The 13,051-nt window shown below is 36.1% G+C and overlaps 1 protein-coding gene across 1 annotated transcript in view; it reads left to right on the plus strand.

The window, feature by feature from the left end:
* The window catches only part of ITGA1 (integrin subunit alpha 1), a 172,007-nt gene extending 164,067 nt beyond the window's left edge, over positions 1-7,940 (plus strand). Inside the window, exon 29 of the mRNA XM_001094788.5 lies at positions 1,060-7,940. Coding sequence (XP_001094788.2) covers positions 1,060-1,104 — 45 coding nt within the window. The 3' untranslated portion in view covers positions 1,105-7,940. The remainder of the gene's footprint in view (positions 1-1,059) is intronic.
* The last annotated feature ends 5,111 nt before the right edge of the window (positions 7,941-13,051 follow it).

Here is a 13,051-nt window from a genome sequence, read left to right on the forward strand (position 1 = left end):
TTTTAGGTTAGATAATTGTAAAGATCCCTTCTATCCCCTATACTTAGTTTTGTTATTCTATAGAATGGGAAACAATTGCAACACTTAGAGCATTTTATGATGCCCCAAATTGCAAAGCGTACTGAAATATGGCTCACCATTCACCACAATGTGAAATTTCTCTTATGTCCAATGACTTCATTTTTTATTTCCAAATGACGTAGTATATTTCAAGAGGCTTTTTATATCAGATCTAAGCAGACATCCTGATGCATTTAAAGTTAATACAGACAACTCAGAAATCTCCCTAACGCTCTAGTCATAATATACCTGTCAGATTCGCTACCATCTCTAATGACTTCAACCTACAGTCATCGATCATTTGATGGAAATTTCTCTGCCACATCCCTGAAAAAAAAAAAAAAAAAAAGATGACGGCAAAGTTGAGACAATGCTAGCTAATTTCAGTTTGTTTGTCACCCAAAATATTTTCCCAGAAACTTTTAATTAGTTCAATATGTATACTATATTTTACTAGGGGTCATGATATATTTAACCAATGAAAATGTTAAAAATGATACAGCGGACCAGCAAGGCGGCTCACGCCTGTAATCCCAGCACTTTGGGAGGCCGAGGTGGGCAGATCACGAGGTCAAGAGACAGAGACCATCCTGGCCAACATGGTGAAACCCCGTCTCTACTGAAAATACAAAAATTAGCTGGACATGGTGGCACATGCCTTTAGTCCCAGCTACTCAGAAGGCTGAGGCAGGAGAATCACTTGAATCCAGGAGGCGGAGGTTGCAGTGGGCAGAGATCACCCCACTGCACTCCATCCTGGCGACAGAGTGAGACTCTTTCTCAAAAGAAAAAAAAAAAAAAAAAAGAAACAGCAATTTAATAAATGTCATTTTTTGACATTGAATATTAATAGGTCAATGAGAAACTATGTCTTAATTATATTAGTTGTGTGTCCAGCATTGCCAATATATTATTAAATTTAATTCTATCCAAAAGGATAAATATTTATTACCTAAATTAAAATAGTTAATTGTGTTATGTTTTGTGTTTTCTCAACAGATTGGATTCTTCAAAAGACCACTGAAAAAGAAAATGGAGAAATGAAATATTTTACAAAAGAAAATAATAACAATTATTCAATAATCTATCCTCAGGTTTGCCTCAAATATGTGACAAGAAATGTATAGTTCATGACATAGTCATATAACTATGTAATCCATCAGGGATTCATTATTTGGAAAATGACAGGTCATGCATTATCCAAAAACAATACCAAAAAGACATAATTTATAAAATGATAAAAAATATTTTACATAATTACTCATTTTTGTTGAGTAAGCAAAATTACAAAGTGTTTTTAAAAAATCCTGTACAAATATGTTTGTGTATTAAATCACCATCCAAAATATTTAAGGAATACATAAGAAGATTGTTATGATCATGGAAACATCTATTTTCAAAACAATATAAATTAAGCTTTTCCCCTTGATTCCTGTTGGATATCCATGTTCAGCATGACAGTTAGCACTTGTAAATGCCAAGAAAAGAATTACCTGAAAAAGATCATTTCTCCCGATCCAAATGAGAACATTTTCCCTTGGTAGAATCCATATACAATATGGATTGAAAATTAAGTCACAAAGAATACATTTAGCATCTTTGTGTTGGGTTCTATACCTAAAAAGTTTCTTCCCCGCCCCAAGGTGATTGGAAAGTACTGCAATTGAGCTGAAATTTTATCTACGATGGAAAATCAGGATAGACTCATTTAAAAACAAGTATACTAAATGGGTTAAATTAAGCTTTTACAGAAAATACTTAATTTTGATATTGAGCTCTAAATGCAAAACTCTTTTATACTGAAAAAACACTTAAAGCAGTTTTGTATGGCATCACAGTGATTTGTCATGAAAAGCCATATGTGGGGGACATGCTAAAATGTCTGAATGAAACATGACAGCAGAGAAAGATGCCACTGAAATGCTGAAATTATCTTTACTGAGCAGCTTTTGAATGCTAAGGGTTCCAGTATGTGACCCAAAGAAGGAGTTGTCTCCACTTCTTGGTACAGGGTTCATTCAAACCCCCAAGCTGTGAGATTGTGTTTATTCTTAATTTTTTTAAAGGTATTTAATTTCCAAACACATTTCTTATTTTTGTGAAAAGACAATATTCCATTTCAGTATTACATTTTACCAAGAAGTCACTGCTTTTTAAGTGCAGTGCATCAATATTTAAATAAAATCCCAGAAATGTATTTTAAAGAATTTCAGGTTTGAAAACTCGAACCAACATAAAGATATCACACACCTTTGTATGTGCTTCTTTGTTCTTGAAGTAGTCATTATGGTTCATTGGAATCTACTGTAGCATAAGCTCCTAGGTTGCTCCATTTCTTAGGAAAATAGCAATGAATGAATGTATAGTAGCTGCATGTGTGAACTACTGCTGTAAAGTTTGCTGACATTTCTGCAAAAACTCCATTTCTCCACCTGATTTACCAGAACCTGTAACAAGACCAGAACATGTATTTATCCAGAAACTCCTGGGGTCTGCTTTGTTCAAAAAGGAGCAAATCCACAAAGAAATTAAATGTTATAAATTTATTTTTTCCAAACTAATTTTCAAAGAATGTAGCTGAAGATTCAGAGTCAGCCTACCTCTTGACTCTCCACATCTGCATCTAAGATCCTGAAAGTCAAAGGGATGTGCTTATGGGACGCCAAAGCCATCAGTAGCTGGAAGAAAGAATACTTCTTTTTAGAGGTTTGGTGTCCTCTTGCTAGCCTGTCATTATTCGGAAATACATGCTTTTGGAATTTCCTTCATTTTCGCTATCTCCAGGTTCAGAAATCATACCTTCCACTTATTCTTTATTTGCCCAGTAGAACTCAGGGTTTCTCTTATTCGGAGTTACCATGTTGCACACCCCCAGTGCTCAGCCTGCCCAGAAGCCCTGCTCCGATCTCAGCAAGTTCTTAGTAGTAAAGCTAACAGATCCATTGAAATTCATACTCAGCATTTGTGACTACTAGACAAAGCCCATTTGCTGAACCATGAGTGTGCACTTTTAAACTAAATTGTTAACTGAAAGGTAAAAAATAGAAATGAGGGCATTTTGAAGTTTTTAGAAAAGAGAGGAAGAGCTGTTGGCCAGATCAGAGATACTTACAAACCTGGCACAATTTTTAACATAAGTCATTCCTGGCTATTAAGTACATTATTTCATGAACCAGAAGTCCCGTTTCTCTAATATTAAAATTTGTTGAGGTTTGTTTGTGTGTGTGTGTGTGTGTGTGTGCATGTGCAGACACATGTACACATATAAATTGAATACAAAAATAGCTCGGTAACACCAAAAAACAGAGTTTACAGAAAATAAACACAAAAGCTATACTTGCAAGACAACTTTGATTCATCTGCTTTTCATATAGTTTCATTTTTATTAATATTTAGGTTTAACTTATAGTTCTGCAATTATTTAAAAAACAAGTTCAGAGCATTTGATTTAAAAAAGTCAACAGATGTTTCAAAATAGCTTTGTACAAATGCTATAAAACATATTTAATGATTAAGAAATATACTAGACTCTATCATTTACTTTTAAAACATTTAATTAGAAAATGATATTTAAGACTATTTATAAACTTATTGGCTAAATTGCCAAAAATGTTCTTTTTCTCTAACTTTGGTATTCTAAATAATTGATTATTGCTCCCATTGCAAACTGAACCATGTATGCGCTCTCTTTTCTGACCAAACTACAATGGTATATTGGTAAATTATTTAACAACACACTGTCCAGGAAGGAAAGGAAGTCTCTGATTTGTATCATTTGCCAATTTCCATGGTCTAAATATTCTCTCTTCATTTTCAAACTACCAAAGTGACCCTAATCAGCTTACAAAATTCTTGGAAATGTATCTGCCAGCTCTTACCAACCAGTGTGAGCTGACTTCAGCACACCACTGAGACAGATTACACAATAGATAGATTAGATATAGATAGATAGACAGACAGATAGACAGATAGATAGAGACTGATAGAGAATATGTTGTGTCTATATAAATATCCAATGACACACAGTATGTTCATATTTTAAATTATGCCAAAAGTACTGATTATATCAAGTCCAGTAGACATCATGCTACACAACACCCATTCTTTAATTTTGATTTCTAAAATTATAACCTTCTTTTGATATTAATAAAATGTTATGAACTTGCAGGAGAAGGAAGGAGTTGAAAGAAGGAAAATACAAAGGGTGATCCACAGTGAAAATCAGACCTACACAGCAGCCACAAAAAAATTGTCTCATTTTCACAAGGAATCCAGAATCCAGTGAGACACATTACAAAAGATGATACTTTGTAAATATTTTTAACTTCTGTGATCAGATTTCAACTTCATTGGTCCAATGTGCCAAGCTATTTTCCTCTGAGCACTAGATTCATGGGCAATTTAATCTCTGAATATTTTCTGTGTCATAAGTGTGCTTGAAAAGAGGCTTGTAGTAAAGAGATATTTTCACAAAATTTGAGGCTTCTGCAGCCATAATAATTTTATCTATAAATGCATATATACATACACTCACATGTAGATATTTACATATATGCATGTTCTCTTTTCCTTTTATAAAATCAAAGTCTAGGTTCAATTGGAAAATGGAAATATTTACACCAAAAGAAAAAAGTACCATTGTCGTAATCAATGGAGTAAAGCTGGGGTATAGTAGAGGCTGGGAAAGCCCTGCCCGTGTTCTCTCCAAGGCCACAGCTTGCACACGGTGAATGGTGGCCCTGCTGGCTCCATGGAGTGTGCCTTCACACAGGGGAATGTCCTTGTCCGACACGTTACAATCTACTCCATGGGAACTGACTGTCTTGCTTTTCACCACCAAATTGAGAAACAGGCCCAGAGCCTGTCTCATGTGCCAGGTGCAGTCACATTATTGCTCAAATAAAGTGGCTTCTGACAAATCAGTTTTTCAAAATAGCATCCTATGTACTCTTCATTTCTTCCAACAACTCTCAGGCCCCCTTTTGCCAGTTTTCTCCCCCGGGGGAGATTTTCAAGACTACTAGAGAAAAATCTGTTAATAAAGCATTTGCTCTGAGTTCCAGCTTCAGTGACTCAGTCATTTATACAGGATTTCAGTGTTTTGTTCTGCAGTGGTGTTCTAAAGGGTTCACACAGTATAATGGAGGAGGGGCAAAGCAGAATATACTTCCAAGCTGGAACATCTTTAAGACATTTACAAACTGTTATGGGATACTATCAGCAACTGTGCCTGGGGAAGCTAGCAGGATTTAGCTCTTCAATGGCCCTCCAAATGCACCCAACAATCGCCAACCTCACCCATGGAAATCATCTAAAAAATGAAAAGAAGGGCCTTAAAATCTTCACGTGGATGCTGTATTTATAACTAAAATGTACAGTTTAATTCTAAATAGCAGGCTTTTAAATGCAAACAGTTTCAAGGTGAGTCCTTCCAATCAGACTGCTGATTCTACACCATTTTCACACAGAATTTCTGAAACCATCACCAGGTGTTAATTCTGTTAACTGCAGTGAAAGGAAATCCAAGGCACATTACAAAAGGCTAAATGCTGCTGTTTCTAAGTGGAAGCACTGTTGTACAACACTCTTAGGGAGAATAAGAAAAATAGGGTTAAACTGTAACATTGTAATCTGATGAACAAATCAGCATCTTTGATCCTCAGGTTAAAATTTAATCTTAAATTTAGAAATTCAAAGTAACAGCCTTTAACCATTAACCTAGAAGAAAATGTGAAGTAGCGTCTGGAGTCTCTTAAGCCCCAGCCCTGTTTTCCCCTATAGCAGCTGGTACCCAGGAAGTCCAGTTCCTAACTAATGGGAATGGATCCTTTTCCCATTATAAAGGGCCTACGCTCAACCCTTGAACCCACCAACGTTCTTATGCCCCAGGATCTGCACCTTCCATCAGGCACCCAGGAATGCTTCTCGTTGATATTTTAACTGTACCAAAAACTATGTAAGGGTGACTCATCACTCCTAACTTTGGACTCCTTGCTTTGAGATCAGTATTTTTTTTCTCTCTACTTTACGTATACCAAAAGCTTTCCCCAGTAGCTAATGAATTTAGAACTTTATACAAGACTCCCTAGCATTTTTCTCCTCCCACAGGCTGGAGAATTTCAATGCTATGAGACTGGGCAGTAGGAGCCAGAGCCAATTTGTAGGATCTCTCTTCCTTCTGCCTTCCAGTTGCCTTTTCTTCTCAGCAGCACAGTGGGGATGATATGGGGCTTCCTCAGCAAGGTTATTCTCTGCCTTGTGCCCATAGCAGGGTCTTGGGTGGTGGGATGTTATCTTTGTTGGTGAGCAGATGCCCAAAGATACTTTAATTATCTGACACACCATGGAAATCTTGGCAGTCAACTAAAGACCCGTGACATTCATAACTACGATTACATTTGGCTTTAGCATATTTCAGGTAATATCTTTATGGGAAAAGACGAAGTATGGAATTGTAGGAACTCTTTTGCAATAGACTGAGACCCAATGTTTAAATCATTTTATTTCAGTTTGATCTGAGCCCTTAGATTGGGGACAGATTTTTAAAAGCAAATCTTCCAAATGACACCACAATGAAAGCCAACTGTGCTCTTGAAAAATATCTCTATTGCATTACTTGTCCTCATCCTTGTTTTTTAAGAGGTAGAGAGAGATTAATGGGAAGCAGTGAGCCAACATAATTGTCCCTTTCCTCTACAGAATAACTGTGCAGAAGGGGGCCACCACACTTAGGACCAGTGCCAGGTGACAATCTTTCTGTCATGCTGCTGCAGCATTTTGCACCTTGAGAGACAGGAAAAAAAATGGGGATGAGGGAGTGGGAGATGATGACTATTTCTCTTTTATGTCTACATCCTTACTCCTCAAAATACTTTAAGCCCACTCAGACCCCATGTACCCTGCCCACAATACTAACACATGTACTTTGCATAAATAAATTGTTGATTAAATAAGAGCAAAAGTATATTCTGATGTGTAGATTAACCAAGCAAGACTAATTTTGTGGAGTTTAATACACTTTGGATTCAAGTACAAACAATCACTTAATGCAGCAATATCTCAGACCCTCTTCACTCAAGAACCATTTTATACAAGAGAACTCAACATTTACTGTTTTATTTCTGGTACTGCCTGACATTACTCAGGATGCAAGAGATGCTCTGCGTTCCTTATTAGGAAAAATTGGCCTGTAAGGAGAATGGTATACTGTGTATTACTACTGTGAGACTGTAAAATTGTTAATGAACAGTGTAAAGAATTATATTCATTTTATTAGCAAAAAAAATATTGCATGCAAGAACTACTGCCCTGAAACATCCGTCACTCCAATAAACTGTTGTGCCTGATCTAACATAAAGTTATATTTCATTGCTCATTTTTTATTTGCCTCACTAAAATGAATAACTTAAGGGAATGTGCATTTCTACAAGACATTAATTGGATAAACTCATTAGAAGAAAATGTTTCGATTGCATTCAAGAACAAAGAAGCATAACCTTTGTTGATTCTAGTAATTTACTATATGCTTCATTTAAACCCATTTTGTAAAGAAATCAGGGCAAAGAGCAAAGAGTGAAGGGGGAAAGATGGGTAAGGTAATATTACCAAGAATGATAGCATATTTGGCCTTGTTTATTATGCAAACCAAATGTATTATTTTGTTAATATAGTCATTTAATCTGATATAATTAGAAACAGCTGAGAGAGTAAAAAAGCATTCTGAATGTCCTATGTATGGCATATCCTGTACACTGATTGAAGGTCAGAGCTTTGGTATTTTTGTATAATTCTATCTTATCTGGTGCATCAGCTGTGTATTTTACGTCAAGGTAAATGAGCATCCTGTCTTATATGTTAAATAAAAAAATGACTTTTTCAAAGAAGAATGTGATTGCTGTGATTTGTATGTGTATATATATTTTTTTCCAAAATTAATATGACTTCTGAAGCTACAACCTTTTTTTTTTTTTTTTTTTTTTTGACGCTTTGGCAGGTTTTCACTTTAATGCTCAAAAAGGAAAAAGCAAAAAGTAAATTAAGTCTGTCTGTGGTGTTTCCTGTACAAGATTTAGCAATGTGAATAGTTTTTTTGCAAACTTGAAACAAAAACCACAGGATCTATAATACTATATATCTTCTTTTAATGAGCTATTTTAATAATAAATAGTCTTCAGTATAATCATAGATTATACTACATAGGTGAGATTTTAAAAAATCAAGAAATTTAAAAATAGTTATTTTCTTTATTCAATTTATGGTTTATTATATAAAATTACTTAACATATTAGGGCCAGAAGAAAATACAGGAAGAAGTTTTAGTAAAAATAACGCATGGCCATCTTATTTAAAATTTCGTCCTAAACTATGCTGTGGGGTGAGCGAGGAACTATTGTTACAGAAGACACAGACTGAATTATGAAGAGGTTATATGTCAGGTTGTCCGCCTAAGTTTTGACAGAGCACATTTTCACTGCCCTATCTTTTCTCCCTTACTATAAAGTAAGTACTACTTCTCTCTCTTCACCCCTTATCCAGGAAGAGAATACGGTGGAGTTACTAAGGAAGATCTGGATATATTCACTGGAAAATAAATGGTATAAATCAAGATTTATTATTTGTACATCCAGAGAATAGCATATCATTTACTTTCTTACCTTCGTCTACTTTGATTATGAAAATAATGTGATCCTCATAGGCAGATGTCAAATGTAATATTCATCAAACAGAAGTGATCATGAATTAAGAAGACTGAAGATTATGTCTATTCTTTATAAGAGCAATATTATTTTAATTGCTTAAAAATATGTGAATATTAATTTTAAATGAGGAAAACATTTATGGTAAAAGGGGGATATATTCTAACATGTAGGTAATTTGAAAACCACAAGAAATAATTTTAAAATAGCCATCATACCAGTACCAGAAATTACATGCTAAAAATCATAAAGAATATAGTACTCTGTACTTTTAAAAAATATAATAATATATTTCTTAATTGTTCTCTATTAAAAAAGGATGATAGTCACCAAATACTTTCCCTTGCTTTGAAGTTGACAATAAGGAAGAAAATTACCTACTCACCTCCTTCTCCTTCTGAGCCAATAACCACTATACACACATACATATGCCACACTAGAATTCTCTGTAGTCTGCATGGAGAATAATTACTTCTTTACCTACTTCTTCAAGCATAAGTGAGGTGGGGCAAAGAGCAAAGAGTGAAGGGGGAAAGATGGGTAAGGTAATATCACCAAGAATGATAGCATATTTGGCCTTGTTTATTATGTAAACCAAATGTATTATTTTATTAATAATCCCAGAGAAAGAAAGAATTTTTGCCAGAAACAAAAGACCTGGCATCATTACAAGTATTAGCAAAAAAAAAAAAAAAAAAAAAAGACAGTAAATAAGGAACAGAGGAACACATGAGACAGGAGACATATAGAAAACAAACAGCAATATGGCAAATATAACTCTGAGCATATCAATAATTACATTAAAGGTAAATGGCTAAACACTCAAATCAAAAAGCAGAGATCTTCAGACTGATAAAAGAATAAAGTTGATCTATATGCCCTCTAAAAGAGTAATACTTTAGCTTGAAAGATGCAAGTGGACTGAAAGAAAAGTGATGGAATAAAAATACACAATGCAAATAGTAACCATAAGAGAGCTGAAGTGGCTCTATTATATCAGACAAAATAAACTTTAAAATGTGTCTAGTTTCAGGCATAGGAAGATTTAATCTTGTGAGGGAGACAGAGACCCCTGGAAATCTGCTAAGCATGTAGAAATTCTAGCTTTTTGTTTGGATTGACTTTGATGTCCTGTAGATTTTCAAGGACCATTGGCACCCGAAATAAAACTCAGATTAAGGAAGAATCCATGGAGTCACCCCACTTTGAAATTTGTCTTAAGTTCACGTGTAGGGGGATCCCTAACCTACACAGATTCTGGTTACCATGGTCTAATTCCTACCCCAATGACAGGAATAATAGAGGAGGCATCATAGTCCATAGGCACCTGGGCTTCCAAGCACTTTACAGATGTATGCAGTTTGGTCATGTGCCAGGTCTCTAGTTTGTACTTCACTGGCAAGTGCTGGCTTGAATTAATAAAAGCAGCATTGAAATATCTGTGGGTTCTGTCTTTAGCTTCCACTTCACTCAGCTATTTTTTTGTTTTTGTAGTATCTTCCAACTGAATGTGTGGCATGAATTCACTTAGATACCACAACTCAGAATGGCATTCCAAAGGCAAAAGTGGAAATGTCTCAACTTGGTAAACAAAAATAGCAACCAGATTCAGCCATCAGACAGTAATTAGTGAAGCTGGCAGCTAGCCAGTCCAAGGACTAACTATCCTTGATAAAACGCCCAGGGCTCTTTAGCTTTGCATGCTCATTCTCTCCTTTTCTGTTTTCTTCCTTCCTTTACTCAGATTTTCTATTCTATTTCACTCAAGTACCATCTGTTATCCCTTTTCACACACTTTTCAGGCCCTTCGTTTATTCCTGCCCATTCTGCATGCCTCATTGTTAAAAGGCGGGTAATTCTACAAAGATTCCAATTAGTGTATTGTTTGACGGCTGATCAGGTTTTCCACCTTTTAAGATGAACCACTGAATAAATGGTGTAAAGAATGTAGTCTTGTGTTGCCAACATCTTGTCAGAATTTTTTTTGAAGTTTGAGTTCACTATTGTCCGCTTGACTTGCCATTAAGCAGAATATATATCTCTATGTGAATATGTCTGAGCCCCTATGTGAGCAAACACATGAATGAAGATTGTATGTTTAGATGGGAAGTCATTTGAATTCTGAAAGTGGCAGGACATGTAAGACAGTAATACAGGGAAAGTAGGTAGTTTTGAATGAAACTGATGGTGACTGGTGAAGTGTCTCAATTTTCTATGGGGAGGGGAAGAAAGGTAAGAGACTAACATTTGTTGTCTGCCTCCCACATGCCAGGCATTGAGCTAGGCAATTTTCCAGCATCACGCCTTTTAATCCCGTCTGCAACACTAAATGATATTATTATTATTATTATTATTATTATTATTATTATTATTCCTATTATACAGATGATGTAATTGAGACCCAAAGGACCTAAGGAGCTACTTCAAGGCTCTAAAGCCAGTAAGTAGTGATGTGGAAATAAAAACCAAGAACTATCTGAGTCCAAAGCTATTTCCCCAGGGACAGGAACTTGAGAGGAAGTCACTGGAAGAGAAATGAAAACAGAGAGGTAGAGGAGAACACACATCTATCTTGGCAGTACTCGGCACATAGTAACATTCAGTAAATATTTGTTTATTGCTGAATGGATGCAAGAATTGATCAACTCTATTAGTCAGAGATCTCCAGAGACATAGAGCTAATAGGAGATATATACATATATATGTATATATAGGAGAGATGTCTATATCTTACACACAGACACACACACACACACACACACACACACACACACACATACACACACAGAGACAGAGAGATTATAAAGGAACTGGTTCACATGACTATGGAGGCTGAAAAGTGCCATGGTCTACGGTCTGTAAACTAGAGACCCGGGAAAGCTGGTGGTATAGTTCCAGTCCAAGTCTGAAGGCCCAAGACCAGAAGAAGTGATGATGTAAGTGGTGGAAGAAAGTTGGTGGTGTAGTTCTAGTCCAAGTCCAAAGGCCTGAAAATCAGAAGTGCCAATGGTGGAAGTCCCAGTCCAAGGATAGGAGAAGACTGATATCCCAATTCAAACTGTCAGGCAGAGAGAGCAAATTCCCTCTTACCCTGCCTTTTGTTCCATTCAGGCCTCCAACAGACTGGATAAGGACTAAAAACACCAGACATCAGCTTTCCTCAGTCTACCAATTCAAACGCTAATCTCACTCAGAAACACCCTCACAAACTTACCCAGAATAATGTTTAACCAAATATCTGGGCACCCTATGTCCCAGTCACATTGACACATAAAATTAATCATCACCAATCCACCTCTGTGAACTTGTCACCCGTACACATCTCCTTAAGCCATACTTAACCTCAAAATAAAGGCAATAACAGGGTCATAATTTCACCAAACATGATACAACTATCCTGCATACCACCAAAAATGCACTAACCCCTTCCCCAGAAAAGGAGGCAAAGTGTTTGGAATTCACTCTTCTCCTTGATGTCTTGTAACTGAAATACTATGATTGAAAGTTAACAATACTTACCTATGATATAAAGTCAATACATCTGCTGTTACATGACAGAAGAATCAGAGACAGTGAAAATCAAAGATATTTTCTTAATACATACAAATATAAATATATTTAAAACATATTCACATTCTAACCAAAATAAGGAGGACTATTCATAACAATTACAATCCTCTTTTTTCTGTAACTGGTCACTTGTAGCTGATACTTACAGCTACCTTCTTCCACTAGCCATTCTACATTCATTTTCCCTTCAGCAAGCTCCTTATTTGGTCATGGTTCTTCACCTGGTAGAATGACCCAAATATTCGTTACTGAAAAGTCTGAGCCATTAGAAGTCCTTCCTGGATTGGGATGTTGTAGCTTTTCAGTGATTATAATCACAAGGTAAGGTAATACTCAGTGACACACTAAGGGATCTCTTCGAATTCAAGCATGTTCTTTCTTATCTCTATTGTGGAGTAGCAGTTGAATTTCTCCTCTGTAGCGAGGATCAGCCACCTCACCCAGTATAGTATTATAACTCACTTCTTTGCCTATTGATTCAGAAGCACAAGAAACTCAAAGGGGCCAGGTGGCAGTCTTAATTTCCAGTTCAGTGGAATCATTTGTGTGTCTCCTGGTGGGAGGATTCTTCCCTGAGGAACTGAGACCCCTAGGCCATCAGAGCACAAGGTCATGAGAACAGAAAGCGAAAATTTTGTTAGTGGGTCCCTGCGGGTAATAGTGAGTGGAGTCACTCCTATTTCCACCTTCGATTGCTGGACTCATGAATCCTAGTTATTGGAGAA

The sequence above is a fragment of the Macaca mulatta genome, chromosome 6 (assembly GCF_049350105.2).
Source record: "Macaca mulatta isolate MMU2019108-1 chromosome 6, T2T-MMU8v2.0, whole genome shotgun sequence".
In the NCBI taxonomy this organism is placed as follows: Eukaryota; Metazoa; Chordata; class Mammalia; order Primates; family Cercopithecidae; genus Macaca; species Macaca mulatta.